Source organism: Symphalangus syndactylus, chromosome 5 (genome assembly GCF_028878055.3).
Source record: "Symphalangus syndactylus isolate Jambi chromosome 5, NHGRI_mSymSyn1-v2.1_pri, whole genome shotgun sequence".
NCBI lineage: Eukaryota > Metazoa > Chordata > Mammalia > Primates > Hylobatidae > Symphalangus > Symphalangus syndactylus.
The window spans coordinates 24,799,178-24,813,697 of NC_072427.2; the positions used below are offsets into that span (position 1 = coordinate 24,799,178).

The window sequence follows — 14,520 nt, forward strand, 5'->3', positions numbered from 1 at the left end:
AGATAGGGAAAGTGATTTTCTTTTTTTTAATTGGCTTCAGTTGTCCTGAAAATTGCTTCTGCAAGGAAAGAGTCCAGGAAAAAATTGGCAATTCTTTTTTTCTTAATCTAATACCAAATTTACAGATTTCTGGCCCTTATTTTACTTAGTGTTTGTTCCTTTCAGTTTACTCTTTGTGATCTGCATAGGATAAATGAAAATGAACCATATAATCAAACTCTATCATTACTTGTGTACATTCAATAAATAAAAATTTCTATATGCATGCAGTATTGTCACTGGCACATGAATTAGAATCCCACCTCCCTTTCATCCTGAACCCCATCCCAACATTAAAGGGCAGAGGAAAGGAATAAAGATGCTCAAGGTCATTTTCATCTTTTAAAGTCTTCAAAAACCCGAAGTTTACCAGAATTTAAGAGAGAAAAACTGCTCCCATGGTCATTTTTTAAAAAATGTAAGTACCCTACCTTTAAGACTTTTTCAAATTTCAAATTCAGGGCGGTGAAACAGTCCTAGCCTTAGCCAACACAGGTTAAAGACTTTTACACGTTGCATTTCATGTCCTTGTAATAAAAACAGCGATTCAAACAAGTAAAACAGTCAATATGACTTTTTTCTCTCTCTTAATGTATTACAGTGAAAAATGCTTTCTTTTCAGATCTGTGGGAACTGCAAAGGTTTAAGCACAACAAATCCCAAGAAAAATGTAAATGGAACAAATCTAAACCACGTACGAGTTTTTACTCATGTGGCCCTCCCAGGCTTCAGGCACTGTAAATAGATTTGTTGTGCTTTTAGTGGGAAGATATTCAGAATTTAACTAGGTTCAACAAAACTATACACTCCACCACCACTCACACAAAAAGACTCCTAAAAATGTCTGTAGAAAAGACAAACTACCTTAATATTACTCCAAATTTCAATCAAAGATTCTTCCAACATACAATCAACCATGGCATTATCTTAGATCAAGGTCACAAAAATAAGCCCTTGGCCTACAATTATGTTGTGGCTCTAGAACGTTCTTAACAAGCTTTCTAGGATACTTCTTTCCTCTATTAAGCAGTCTAGGACCCTCTCTATATTTTTTCTAAAATCATGAGGATCTTGTCTGAATAGACCTGTGTACATAAAAGATGCTAACTATTCTCACTTGATGTACAGTACTTTTACAGTTCCATCCATAGAGACTCTGAGTTGGGAAGGCTGGCATACCACACAGGATTAGGATTTAATCTGAAAACGATAGGCAGAATACAAATCAGAATTCAAGAAGCCTGAGCCACTGTTCATGATGATGGAAAGATAAGTGGAGACAAAGGGAACTAAATCACTTTCCAGGAAAAATGAGACAAAACCGTCCCAAGCACTCTACATAACCCAATCCCATTTGTGTCACCTGCCTTTTAAAATAGAATGTTACACATAGTCCTTTCTTCAGTTCCAGGCTGCTCAAGGGAGTACTTCTTGAGCAGCACTTTCTCTTGAGGAAAAAGTAGAAAGGGTTGGGAATTGGTGGCCCACCTCACTGCTATTGAAATAGCCTTCCCACAGACCCTTCCCATACATGACATGCAGCATGCAAAATTACAATTATTGAAAAATCAACAATAATTGCAGAAAGCCATCTGAGAAACATAACATTTTAATAGATGAAATAAATACTCCAGTACATGCAAGGTAAAAACTTGACGTTGGGGGAAAAAAAATCACTTTATAGTGTAAATTAAAAAAACACACGCTCACAGTAGCTTCCCCCCATTTGCAAATCACATGGCAAATTCATACTCTTTCCACACCAAGTATACTCCTAATTCAACACGACTGCTAAAAAAAAAAAAAAGACATACAAAAAAAAGGTAGCTACATCCATGTCTAAGGAGTGAAAACTGAGGTAACCTTTCTTTTAATTAAAAACACACACACAAAAAAATGAAATGAACCCATGACCTCCTTCCTGCCCAATAATCAAATTTAGTTGAGAAATTCCGGAAGACGGGCTGGGGTACGGGGTGGGAGTGATAACATAACCAGCAGATGACACATCTTCCATCTTCCAGTCCCTACTGCGTGGGGGCTGCTGGACAGACACCTGGGCCCTCCAAGTGCGTGTGCAGGTTGTGTGCATGGCCCTGCCTTGTGGAAGATTCCTCTCGAGCATTTAACGTTGGGGAGGGTAGAGGGTTTCACCTATGATTTCTTTGGTATAAATGGAGAGGAGCAGAGAGTAAGCATCTTCCTTTAGTCTGGGGGTGGAAGAAGGGGTATGGGGGTGGGGTGCTAATTCACAGAATTGGAATTCACTGGCGGTAAAGTCCTGGGCGAAGACCTCTCCCTTAAAGCCTGAGATAGCAGGGTGCAGCCTTCAGACACGGCGCAGGCCGAGTTCCTCAGCCTCTCCCTGTGGTCCGACATCTTGGCGCCCCCGTCGGGGTGTTGCGCCAGATCCCTGAGGCACTGGGTCAGGAGCACGCAGGCCGACACCACGCTCATGGCGCCGCCCAGGATGGCGGTCTGCACCGCCTTGCCCTCGGCGCTCACAGCTGCCGCGCGACCCAGGAACTGCGGCTCGGTGGCAAAGCCTACCAGGGCGCTCACTGCCTGCACCAGGGGCCCGCTGAAGAGCGCACAGCGGCTGCGCGCCAGCTCACTGGGTGCCACCTTCACCTCGCGCACGCAGGCCAGCAGCGCCGACGCGCTGGTGCTCATGCACTTGACGCCCAGCTTGAACTGCTCCCGCGAAAAGCGGTCCCGTGACTTGTCACTGGCCAGGGCACACGCGTCCGTCAGGAACTTGAGGTTGCGCGACAGGCCCTGCGACACCTCCAGCAGCAGCTGCGGCGTCATGTCGGCCAGCGGCGTGGCGCGGAGAACGGCGCAGCCCTGCTCCACCTCGTGGCGGCATCGTGTCACGCGGTAGCGGTCCACCAGGCCCGGCTGCGCGGGCTGGGCGCCCGGCGTGGCCACAGCCGCCAGATAGGCCGCGTGGGCCGAGCACTCGGTCAGCGACACCACCAGGTCGCCCAGCTCCACCAGGCTGTCCCCCGCCTCCCCGAAGCGGCCCATGTTGAGCTGGCTCTGCACGTCGTGGGTGAGGATGGAGAGCCCCTTGGTGCGCGCGATGATGGTGTCCCGGCACTGCTCGAAGGACTCGGCGCCGGCACCAGAGGAGGCGGGACCCTCGAAGAGCACGGGCCGCGCCTCGCTCGACAGCAGCAGCAGGTCGGCCACCAGCTGCATCTTGCCCTTGCAGTGGTCGCAGACGGATACCAGCTTCTTCCGCGGCTGCGAGCTGGCCCCGCCGATGGCGCTCGCAGGAGCCGGAGAAGCCGCCTCGCCAGTGGGCTTCCCGGCGCTGCCGCTAGCCATCGCGCCCGGGGGGCACTGGCATGCCGCTGGGGAGCCCGCTACCACCGCCGCTGCCGCGGCCACTGCCGCCGCCTCGGCGGCCGTCGCGACTCAGGTGGCCAAGGCCGCGGTGCCTTCCCCGCACCATCATGCCATCCACCGCCGCGGGCAGAGGGCACTGGGCTGCGGCGGCGGGAGCCCGGGCGGCGCGGGGTGAGCCCGAGGGCCAGAGAACGCGGAAGGCTCTTCGGGGCAAGGGGAGGGGCTGCAGCTTTCGGCCTCCTAGTGGGCTTGCAGGAACCATGAACCGGGGCAGAGCAAACTCACTGTCCGCGCTCCTCGTCGCCGGGTTGCCAGGAAAGTCCCTTCTGCTGGTTCGCCGCCGCCGCCGCCGCCGCCTTCTTGGGCATGGCCTGGCCTGGCCCTCGGAGTGGGGAGGGCGGGACGGGGAAGCTGGGAGTTGTCCTTCCTTCCTTCCTTTCTTTGAAATCAAAATCCTTTCCTCAGGGAGGAGCGCAGGAGGCAGCTCAGGCGGGCTGTGCTGTCAGCCGCCGCGCTCGAGGCCACCTCGGGCTCGGCGGCGCACGTGGGTTTCAGGCGCCGTGACCCCGCCAGGCGGCACTTCCCTGCGACGGCGGCCGGGGCTGGCTCTCTGGGACGCGCGGCCGCCCCGGGCGCATCTCCTGCCTCCCGCTCTCGGGAAGCGGCGCCGGCGGCAGCAGGGCAGAGGGTGTGGCCGGCACTGTCGCGGCCGCGCCGAGTCAGAGACGGGCGGGAGCCTGCACTGATTGCGCACAGCGGCCGCCCGGATCGCGCTGAAGCTCTCGCCCGCCCGCCACGCCCGGGCGTGCCGAGCACCGCGGCAGCCCCTTCCCGCCTCGCCGGTTCACAGAGCGCGGCCCGGCGCCGCGGCGGCACGCCCTCCCAGACAGCGCGCCCGGCGGCCCGGCGCTGGCTGTCGACGCAAGTCCATCCCTGTCGCCTCCTCGTCTGGGGCCCGCAGCGGCTGAGCTCTCCCGAGGCCCCGGGCCCCGCGCATCGGACGCCCCAGCACGAGTCTCCCTGCGACCGGGCCAACTCAGAAGGTCCGCGCGGCGCTGCGGCAACCGGCCCGGGCCCCGGCTCCTGCCATTTTTGTCAACCGCCAACTTCCGAGCGAGCGGGGAGAAACTGAAAGGAAGGGCGGGGGCTGAAAGGCAGAGGGGAAAACACCCGCTTCCTCTCAGAGCGCGGCTTCACCTCGGAGCGCGGCCGTGGCTGCGCCGCCGCCCGCAGGGGCTGCCGGAGGCTTTTCCTCTTCCCGTCCGCGCCTCGCCCCCGGGCTCGCCGCCGCCGCCGCCTCGGCCGTAACCTCCCTGGAGCCTATAGAAATCTTTTGTGTGGCGTCACCGCCTTTCGTTTAAATCCCGCTTCCTCCTCTCGCCCTTCCTCCCGCCCCCTCCGCCGCTCCCGGATGCTTGCGCGATGCGCTGCTCCTCCCCCGGGAAGCTGGGTGGCTGCGGGGGACGCCGCCGCCCAACGCGGACGCCGCCGGCGTGGGGCCGGTGGTCCCGGACTCCCCCGTGGTCCTGGGCCGAGAGACTGGGGTGGCGGACAGAGGAAGGCCTGCTCCGGGCCGGGGGCTCTGCGCACACCCATGGGAGACCGGGGCGCAGCCGCCCGCGGGCCTTACGTAAGCTCTTAGCCGGACCAGGGGGCTCCACGCTTCCTCCCCGCCAAGAGAGCAAGTCTAAAAGGTGACCTGGCTTCTGGGCTGAAGGGAGGAGGACACTGGATACCGGCCCCTAGTGATTTGCTGGGGCCGGTGGGTCATCTCTGTCTGCGCGACTTCGCCCGGTTTTCCAACGCCCCCTGCCCTTTGTTTTGTTTGATCCGCTTCCACGATGGGTTTCTGACCAGCAGTGCAGTGTAACGAAAAGAGGAAAAGAGCACTGGATGGGGAGTCCCAAGAGTGGTGCTAGATGCTTGCTCGTTTCTCCCTTGAAATATGCCTTATGCCGTGAGCGCGGGTTCTGAACCAGATTTCCTAGGATCAGCCTTTCTCAAGCCATTTATGAGTTCCATGACCTTGTTCAAGTTCTCTTTCCAAGTATCCGTCTTCTCTTCTAGAAATTAGAGACTGTGCACAGGCTGCTTGAGTACTTGGTTCCTAAACAGTAGCTGTTAGAATTATTATGAGCCCTGATCAGCGCACTTTGCCCTCTCATAACGTCTATTTATTCATCTGTATAATGGAATAATAGTGGCTGCTGTTAAATGAATTAAATACGACGGCGTTTGGAGGGAAACATTATTACTCTAGTTTTACAGATAAGGAAACTGATGATCAGGTGCTTGAAGTGACTTCCAAAGATCAGGAAGACAGCATATGGCAGGGACAGGAGCCCACGCCCACCCCCAGCCTCTTTTTACCGAACCTTGTTCTTCAGGAAGTGGTTAAAACATCTGGGCTACTCCGAGCAAAATGCCATTCTCGCAGTCCTGAAACAGGTCCTCTAAGGTGCCCAGCCCAACACAGGCTGGGCGTGCTGAGCCAACGGGATGTTTGTTCCTCTGTCCCTTCCTAGAACCCCAAGTCACCTTTCTCCAGCCAGTTAAAAATGTTACTTTTAACTAGGATGACGTTTCAATGTATCGGCCATATCCAAGCATTTCTGAGAATGAACTGTGAGACATGCTATTAATAAATTAACCATAAACAGCAGGTTCAAACCTGGATGGATAGTCATCCTACTTATAACTGAAAGTATCCCTAAATATCTTTAGAATCCAGATGAACCCACTTATTTTGCAAACCGAAATCAATAAAACTGACTTGAAATAGGAAGCAATTATGTAGGGTTAATTCCTTTTTTTTTATTCTACAAGAGAAAAAACAGTTGGATAAGTCAAGGTTTTTCCATGGTGACCCAGGAATTGCACCTTAGTCCTTCTTAGCTCCAAAAACTTATGAGAGGGGGCCGGGCGCAATGGCTCACGCCTGTAATCCCAGCACTTTGGGAGGCCGAGGCAGGCGGATCACGAGGTCAGGTGATCCAGACCATCCTGGCTAACATAGTGAAACCCCATCTCTACTAAAAATACAAAAAATTAGCCGGGCATGATGGCGGGCGCCTGTAGTCCCAGCTACTCAGGAGGCTGAGGCAGAAGAATGGCATGAACCCGGGAGGCAGAGCTTGCACTGAGCGGAGATCGCGCCACTGCACTCCAGCCTGGGCGACAGAGCGAGACTCTGTCTCAAAAAATAAATAAATAAATAAAACGTATGAGAGGGAAGTCAGACTCTTCCGTGCCTAGTTTATTGATGAGGCTGCTCTTTAAGATCAGGAGATTTTTTTTCCAAAGCCACGTAGTGCCCCTGGGGGTCCCATTTTCCCTTTCTTCTACATATGCAGTCTGTTTTGTTGTTGATGGAAACCCACCCCAACAATGAGTTGTGTTACACACAGACTGTCCACTCTATTCAGTGAGGTTTGGTTTCATTTTTAAAACTGATACCATTGTTTTCTTGGCCTTCCCTGCTTCATTTTTCAGATAGGGATGCTCCTTCTAAACTGATCCTCCCAGGCACTGCCTCCACCTTTCTTTAGGTTCACCTTTACTTTGTCCCATTGTTCATTCACTCCACAATCACTGGGCACCAGTCTTGTGCTAGGCACCAAAGTTACATAATTTGTAATATAAGGCCCCCACTCTTTAGAGTCCAGGGAGGGGAGTAGATTCACAAGAAACAGCCACAATTTCACTGCTGGCACAGTGAGAGCACAGAGTAAAAAACCTGTAGCAGAGAGAATTGGGCTTCACAGATACAATATTTGTAGGTAGGCAGGGCCATGTGGTTCTTTCTGACCAATGAAATGTAAGGGGAAGCTATGTGGGTTACTTCCAGGCTGAGACAATGAAAAGCCAATCTGTAATTCTCCACTCTTACCCTCCTATAACTACCACGGAGACTGCATTCTAGTTGGTGGAGCCTCTGTAAGCTTAGGTGACCATGTGGAGCAGACTCTCTTGATCTGTAGTGGACATGTAATGTGAACACAAAGTAAACTATTGGTGTGTTAAGTCACAGAGATTTGAGGGTTGTCTGTTGCTGTTGCATATTTTTAGTCTAATTAGAGGATGGCTTGTTGGTGTCTGCCCTTAGAGTCACTCAAGCAACGGCTTTTTCTTTAGAAAACTACCTATTACCCCTTCTAACCCTCTCTTAAAATTAAAATAAATATAAATCAAAAGTATTTGCTATGATCTGACCCCCAAATTCATATGTTAAAACTTAATCACCAATGTGACAGTATTACAAGGTGAGCCTTTGGGAGATAAGGTTAAGTCATGAGGTGGAGCCCTCTTGAATGGGGTTAGTGGCCTTATAAAAGAGGTGTGAGAGAGTTGTTTGCCTCTTTTGCCCTTTCATCATGGGAGGATGCAGCAACATAGAGGACGCATCATCTATGAGGAATGGGCCCATGCTGCGGCCTTGATCTTGGACTTCCCAGCTCTAGAGCTGTGAGCAATAAATTTCTGTTAGTTATAAATTACCCAGTCTAAGGTATTTTGTTATAGCAGCTTAAATGGACTAAGACAGTATTTTTTTTTTTTTTAATGGATGTTGAGTGAGAGAAGAAAGCGGAAAATGTGTGGACTGAGGATTGGCTGAGGGAAGGTAAATGGAGTGGATGAGAGGGAGCTGGTAAATGGCCTGGCCCCTAGAGGATGCATTCTCAGTACTGGCTCAAGGCCTACACTGAATAGGCATTTGATGAAAAGTAAGTGAACAAGTTGCAAAGAGAGAACTGAGGATTTGGGCAGGACAAGTGGAACTGACAGGCTGAGACAGGAAGGATTGGGGAAACATCTTTTACCTCCTCTCTTGCCTGTTTTAGAAGGTGCATCCACCACTTGGTATAAGAGAACATTATGGGCATTCTGTTTTGTTTTTATGTTGAAAATCGTGGTAAAATAATATCATCTTACCCATTGTTAAGTACATTATTGTGCAACAATCACCATCCTCTATCTCCAGAAATGTTTCATCTTCCCCAGCTGAAACTCCATACCCATTAAGTAACTGCTCCCCACTCCCCCTTCCTCCAGTCCCTTGCAACCACCATTCTACTTTCTCTATGAATTTGACTACTCTAGGTACCTCATGTTAGTGGAACCATACAATATTTGTTATTTTGTGCCTGGCTTATTTCACTTAACATAATATCTTTTTTTTTTTTTTGAGACGGGGTCTCCCAGGCTAGAACGCAGTGGCGCGATCTCAGCTTACTGCAAGCTCTGCCTCCCGGGTTCATGCCATTCTCCTGCCTAAGCCTCCTGAGTAGCTGGGACTACAGGTGCCCGCCACCACACCTGGCTGATTTTTTTTGTATTTTTAGTAGAGACGGGGTTTCACCATGTTAGCCAGGATGGTCTCGATCTCCTGACCTCGTGATGCGCCTGCCTTGACCTCCCAAAGTGCTGGGATTACAGGCATAAGCCCCCGCGCCCGGCCTTAACATAATGTCTTTAAGATTCATTGATATTGTAGCATACATGGGGATTTCCCTTCTTTTTTATGGGTGAACGGTATTCCATTGTAAGCACTCCGGATCTTTTCATTCTATCAAAAATTTATTTATTTATTTATTTATTTAATAGCAAGAAAGTCTCAGAGACACAGTCTCACTTTGATGCCCAGACTGGTCTCACACCCTTGGCCTCAAGCAGTCCTCTCACCTTAGCCTCCCAAAGTGCAGAGATGACAGGTGTGAGCCTGTCTGTACACTCTGGGTTTTGATACCCAACTTTCACACTACCCCACACTTTATGGACCAACAACCACGCTGTATTTGGTCTGTAGTGCCACCTGTTGGTCAGTAAGAGGCATTCTCTGCCCTAATTATTTTTCCCTTTGGAGCAGTGTCCCTCTGTTTTGCTTTTGTGCACACAAATGGGCCAATTACATCTCAGGCTATCTTTCTTATACATATGCAGACATCACCCTTCATTATTTCCCTTTCACTATCTGTTGTAAAAGAGAGGAATTTATATCTCTCCCTCTTTTCCCCAGATTCCCTCATTATCATAGGTGATACATGACAACAGCCCCTGGTTCACCAGGGAGCAAGATCACTGTCTAACAGCTCACTCTCCTTACCTGGCATGTCCTCTTGCTCTCTGGTATATTTTGTTCCCATCCAGTAAGAACACCTGGGCAGTACCTCACACATCACTCCCATTTCCTCCCCAGTCCCACTTTCCACCCTCCCTCCCTCCATGCTTTCTCTCTGTTCATCTGCAGCTGGGTGTGTGAGGGAGCCCTGTGTGCTGGACCAGTTACACCTTGGCAGGCACGCCTGAGCATGCAGGTCCTGAAGTCTAGGAGAGCTGGAATTTTCTGCAATAGTTTACCAGAGCACCCTCCATGGAGGCAAAGTTTGCCTGCACAGATTAATAAATTCTGTACCCCATTCATTTACTGGCCAGTCATCTTTGGATGTATTTTCCATTTTCCAGCATCCTGAAGAAGAGAAAAAACAAGTGCTAAGTTTCAGGCACCCTGGTCTTCTAATACTAATCATGCCTGACCAAGTTTTGACATCTCTCATGGTGCCTAGTAGTCAGTAACTACAGAGTGATTAGATGTATTGGTGCCTCACAAGGAGGCTCCCTGATCTTTCAGACAGACCCAGATATTTCTTCCCCCCTTGTAGCTACTATGATGCCTGCTCAGCTTCAGAGTGGCGTCAAGTACTTGTAACTGTTGGTGTAACTCTCTCCACAACCCTGTCATCTCTGTAGGGGCAGGAACTTGATCTATGCATCTCTCCCCCACGCTTAATGTATTGAGTGTTTATGGCATTAATAAGTTAATGAATTATTTATTTGTTAAGTCTCTGCGCAAGAAAGGCACCCTTTTATTGAACCAAACTCTGGCTGCTCACAACTTTTATTCAGTAACAGACAGAAAGTCATAGACATTCATGAAACAACAGCAGGGGTATGGTCTAGGTCTGGTCATGACCTAACAGCTCACAACTCTAAGATTGAAGGGGAGGCCTGAGGCCTGTTTGCTTAGCAAGTGTGTTCACCTCATTTTTCTCACAGCTTGTTTGGGATAGTCCAGGGAGGTGATTCTTTGGAAACAGACTGAATTTGCTAAACAGAACTGCATATATCTGTGCTGCAAAGTACATGTAATTTTTTCAGATGACACAGATAGAAGTCCTGCCTTCTTCAGAGATTCAGATCTCATCCCCAAATTTTCAAGGCCATTGCAGTATTGTAGATAATTTAAATTACATGTATTATTCCGATAATTTCTATTGAATTACATTTTTCCCCCTTACATATTGGTGGAAAGAAGGGTATGAATTCATATTTTGTAAGCAGCAGTGTGTTTACATGTGTCTCTCCTTTCAAAGCACAAGTGGGCCAGGCGCAGCAGTTGCCGCCTATAATTCCAGCACTCTGGGAGGGCGAGGTGGGTGGATCACTTGTGCCCAAAAGTTCTAGACCAGCCTGGGCAACATGGTGAAAACTCATCTCTTAAAAAAAAAAAAAAATGCACTTTGGGAGGCCAAGGTGGGTGGATCAAGAGGTTAGGAGTTCAAGACCAGCCTGGCCAACACGGTGAAACCCCTGTCTCTACTAAGAATACAAAAATTAGCTGGACATGGTGGTATGTGCCTGTAATCCCAGCTACTCAGGAGGCTGAGGCAGGACAATTGCTTGAACTGGGGCCCGGGAGGCGGAGGTTGCAGTGAGCTGAGATCGCACCACTGCACTCCAGCCTGGGCAACACAGAGAAACTCTGTCTCAAAAAAGAAAAAAAAATGCAAAAATTAGCCAGGTGTGGTATGGGAGGCTGAGGTGGGAGGATCCCTTGAGCCTGAGAGGTGGAGGTTGCAGAGAGCCAATATCTCGCCACTGCCCTCCAGTCTAGGTGACAGAGCAAGACCCTGTCTCAAACAAACAAACAAACAAAAACAATACACCACCACTGATGTATGTTAGATGTGAAGAAAAATAGAAAATACAGAGAAAAGGTTAAAATATTTTGGAATCTCACTGCTTAGAGACAGCCACGGTATACATATTTGCAGCTCTTTTCCTATACGTGGATACATATTTGTATAATTTTAATAGCATTTAAAATCATTTAATAGTATAAAATGAACATCTTTAGTAGCAACAAATATATATGATATATTTAATGATTGCATATTATCCATCATATGTGTGGAATACAGCTTGCAACTGTAAATGTAGATTTTATAGTCTACAATTTTTGAAACACCTAAAGTTGTTCTTGTTTTCCCCACTCATGGAGAGTGTTATAGGATTGTTACATTGGGTAAGTGAAGAAATACACGGAAAACACTCAGCAGAATGCCTGTCACATAGTCAGTGCTCAATATTACCATTACTATTATTTTCATTGTCTGTTTCCTCAGAGTCAAGTTCTTGGAAGTGGAATTGCTAATCAGATTATGCACTTTTTTGTGGGGAGGGGGAATTGATACATTTCACCTAATTTTCAAGCAGAAAACTCCATCCCCCCAGAAGTGAGTGAGAAGACTTCTTTCCTCAGCCTTGTCAACAGTGTATACTGTCTGTATTTTTATCCAGGATCAACTGATAATTTAAAAATTATAACATGTTTGAATTTGCATTTTTTGATATTAGAGAGATTCTGTGTTTTGTTTTTGCCATATGTGAACTGGCCATTTATATTTATTCTTTTGGGAATTACCTATTCATGTCCTAGCCCATTTTTCATTTGGTTGTTCATCTTTTTCTTATTGATTTATAAGTTTGTTTTTTTTTTGGGGGGAGACAGAGTGTTACTCTGTCACCCAGGCTAGAGTGCAGTGGCACAACCTCAGCTCATTGCAACCTCTGCCTCCCAGGTTCAAGCAATTCTCCTGCCTCAGCCTCCCGAGTAGCTGGGATTACAAGTGCATGCCACCACACCCAGCTAATTTTTGTATTTTTAGTAGAGACGGGGTTTCACCATCTTGGCCAGGCTGGTCTCAAACTCCTGACCTCAGGCGATCTGCCCACCTCAGCCTCCCAAAGTGCTGGGATTATAGGCATGAGCCACCATGCCCAGGCAGGAAAACACAATTTTAATTATTATGTTTAACTCTGTGAGTTGCTCCTCTGCCCAAAAATAATGGTGGTGACCAGGAATGGACACCTGCCTCAGACTGGGCCAGTCACATTCTCTACTGAAAATTTGAAATTCCAACAAAAGGCAACGAGTTAGTTGCTACCAATATTTAACAACTACAATGAATGATTCGTGTCTATGTAATTAAATTTTTTAAGTGAGTAAATTTAGGGGCTGGTAAAACCCAGGAAGTATGCAGTACGTCTGTTCTTACATTGGATTAAAAAGCAACAAAAGTGCAAAATGGTAAATACTCATTACCTCTCTCAGCCCATCCCCAGGCCTCTCCTCCTATGCCTTCCCATGAGTCAGTCATTGGAGGGTTAATGTTTGGCACAATGGTGACTGTACCCATCAGCTCATCTGCCTCAGTTCTGATTAACTGGTAATTGTGCTACTCCAGTTTTTCAACATTTTGAATATTACCCCCGCCTGCTTCCAAATAGTACTAGAAAGTCTTGCTTCACCCTCCTTTGTTGTGGAATGATGCATGCCAGGATGAGCTCAGGTTAAGACAATAATTAGATCTGAGATTCAGGTTTACCATCCACAGTCACTGAATCACTTAGAGGTAGGGGTAGTATTAACCCCAGAGCACTGAAGAGACTTGTGGCTTTACTTAGGCCATGAGCACACAATCTTTCAAATCTGTCCTCTCCAGTCTACACTGCACCACCTGGTACCTGGCACAGACTCTTGTCCCATCTGAGTGCTCCTGGCTCCAGACTTTTCAATGCATTTTCCATTTGGCTCCCAATTTAACCATCCTGAGTGCCTCACTGATTAACCTAGATGGTGCTGTGGCGGAAGAAGGACTCCAAGAAAGACGACCTTGTTGTCCAGTACACCTCGGCTTAGATTCTTGCCTTGCCGCTGCACTAGCTGTGCAGCCTCAGACAAATTGTGTAATTGTAAAACCAGGATTTCCTCTTATTTAAATTGGAGATATTATCATCATCATCACATCATCCCTTTGGGCTCGGATCTCCTGTAATCTGCATGAAATTTACTGCATATTGTTTATCTGCTCTGCCAGAGTAAGGATATTGTTATATTCATTTTTGCATCAGTGCCTCACCTGATTCTTGGTTAACAGTAGGTCTTTGGTAAATAAAATTCCTCCCAAGTTGAATGGAATCAAGTTCCAAATACTAAGGTAAGTTTCAAATATCCAAATGTTGAAAATGCAATTGATCCAGAGGTTTTCACATCAGTGGTATATGCTGAATTGATTTCCTCCTTAGAGGAAAGTCAGTAGCCCTGAAACTTTCTACACATTCCCAACAATTTCTGTAAAACTTCCAATGATCTTATTCTCTATAACTAGATATGTGAGCCAAGAATCCCAGCAAGTTTGCCCCTTAACTTTGAAGCTGGCAATATGAATTACCAGGGTGACCCCTCCCAATAGAGCACATGATCGGCCACAGCTGTGCATGTTTTTTAGTATGACTGCACCAGGATAGGGCTCCAAGCCACTGGGTGGAGCAATGTGCTCTGGGGAGAAAGCTCATGACATTTCCCCTATGATTTCACAAAAGAAAAAATCTTTTTCTTATGAGTTGTTTCTGCTCAATGTCAATAGGAAAGGTCATAGCTTAGTGTGTTTACATATAGATGCATGCATGAATATGTAGAATATCAGCCACCCCTACAGTGTGAGAGAATTTAAACTGCATTGGTCCTAAGAGTGAAGGAAAGCAGGCGTAGTTGCCTACTCAACCTCCACTTTATTCTTTTCCCTTTATAACAATCCTAATTTTATTTGAGATGACAATGTATACAGCTAGAAGACAATTTCTCAGCCTCCCTTGGAGAGCTACGTTCCAGCCAGAGATGTAAACAGAAATGTATGCAATGTTCAAGTAGGCTGCTTAAAAGAAGTTGACTCCACTTGAAAGGTGTGCTTGGTTTGGCCTGCCTGCCTTCTCCCTTCCTCTGGTTGAATGTCATCTTGATGACTGGAGCTCCAGTAGCCATCCTGGAATTTGTGACCTTGAGGGTGG

General features: G+C 48.0%; 1 protein-coding gene across 1 annotated transcript; it reads right to left on the reverse strand.

The window, feature by feature from the left end:
• Positions 1–1,632: 1,632 nt before the first annotated feature.
• TLNRD1 (talin rod domain containing 1) lies at positions 1,633–3,840 on the reverse strand. The gene has a single exon (XM_055277468.2). The coding sequence runs from the start codon at positions 3,370–3,372 to the stop codon at positions 2,284–2,286; it is 1,089 nt and encodes a 362-aa protein (XP_055133443.2). The 5' UTR covers positions 3,373–3,840; the 3' UTR covers positions 1,633–2,283.
• Between the last annotated feature and the right edge of the window lie 10,680 nt (positions 3,841–14,520).

What these genes read in the sequence shown, in the direction of transcription:
- TLNRD1 (XM_055277468.2), bottom strand. Translation starts at nt 3,372, where the DNA reads ATGGCTAGCGGCAGCGCCGGGAAGCCCACTGGCGAGGCGGCTTCTCCG.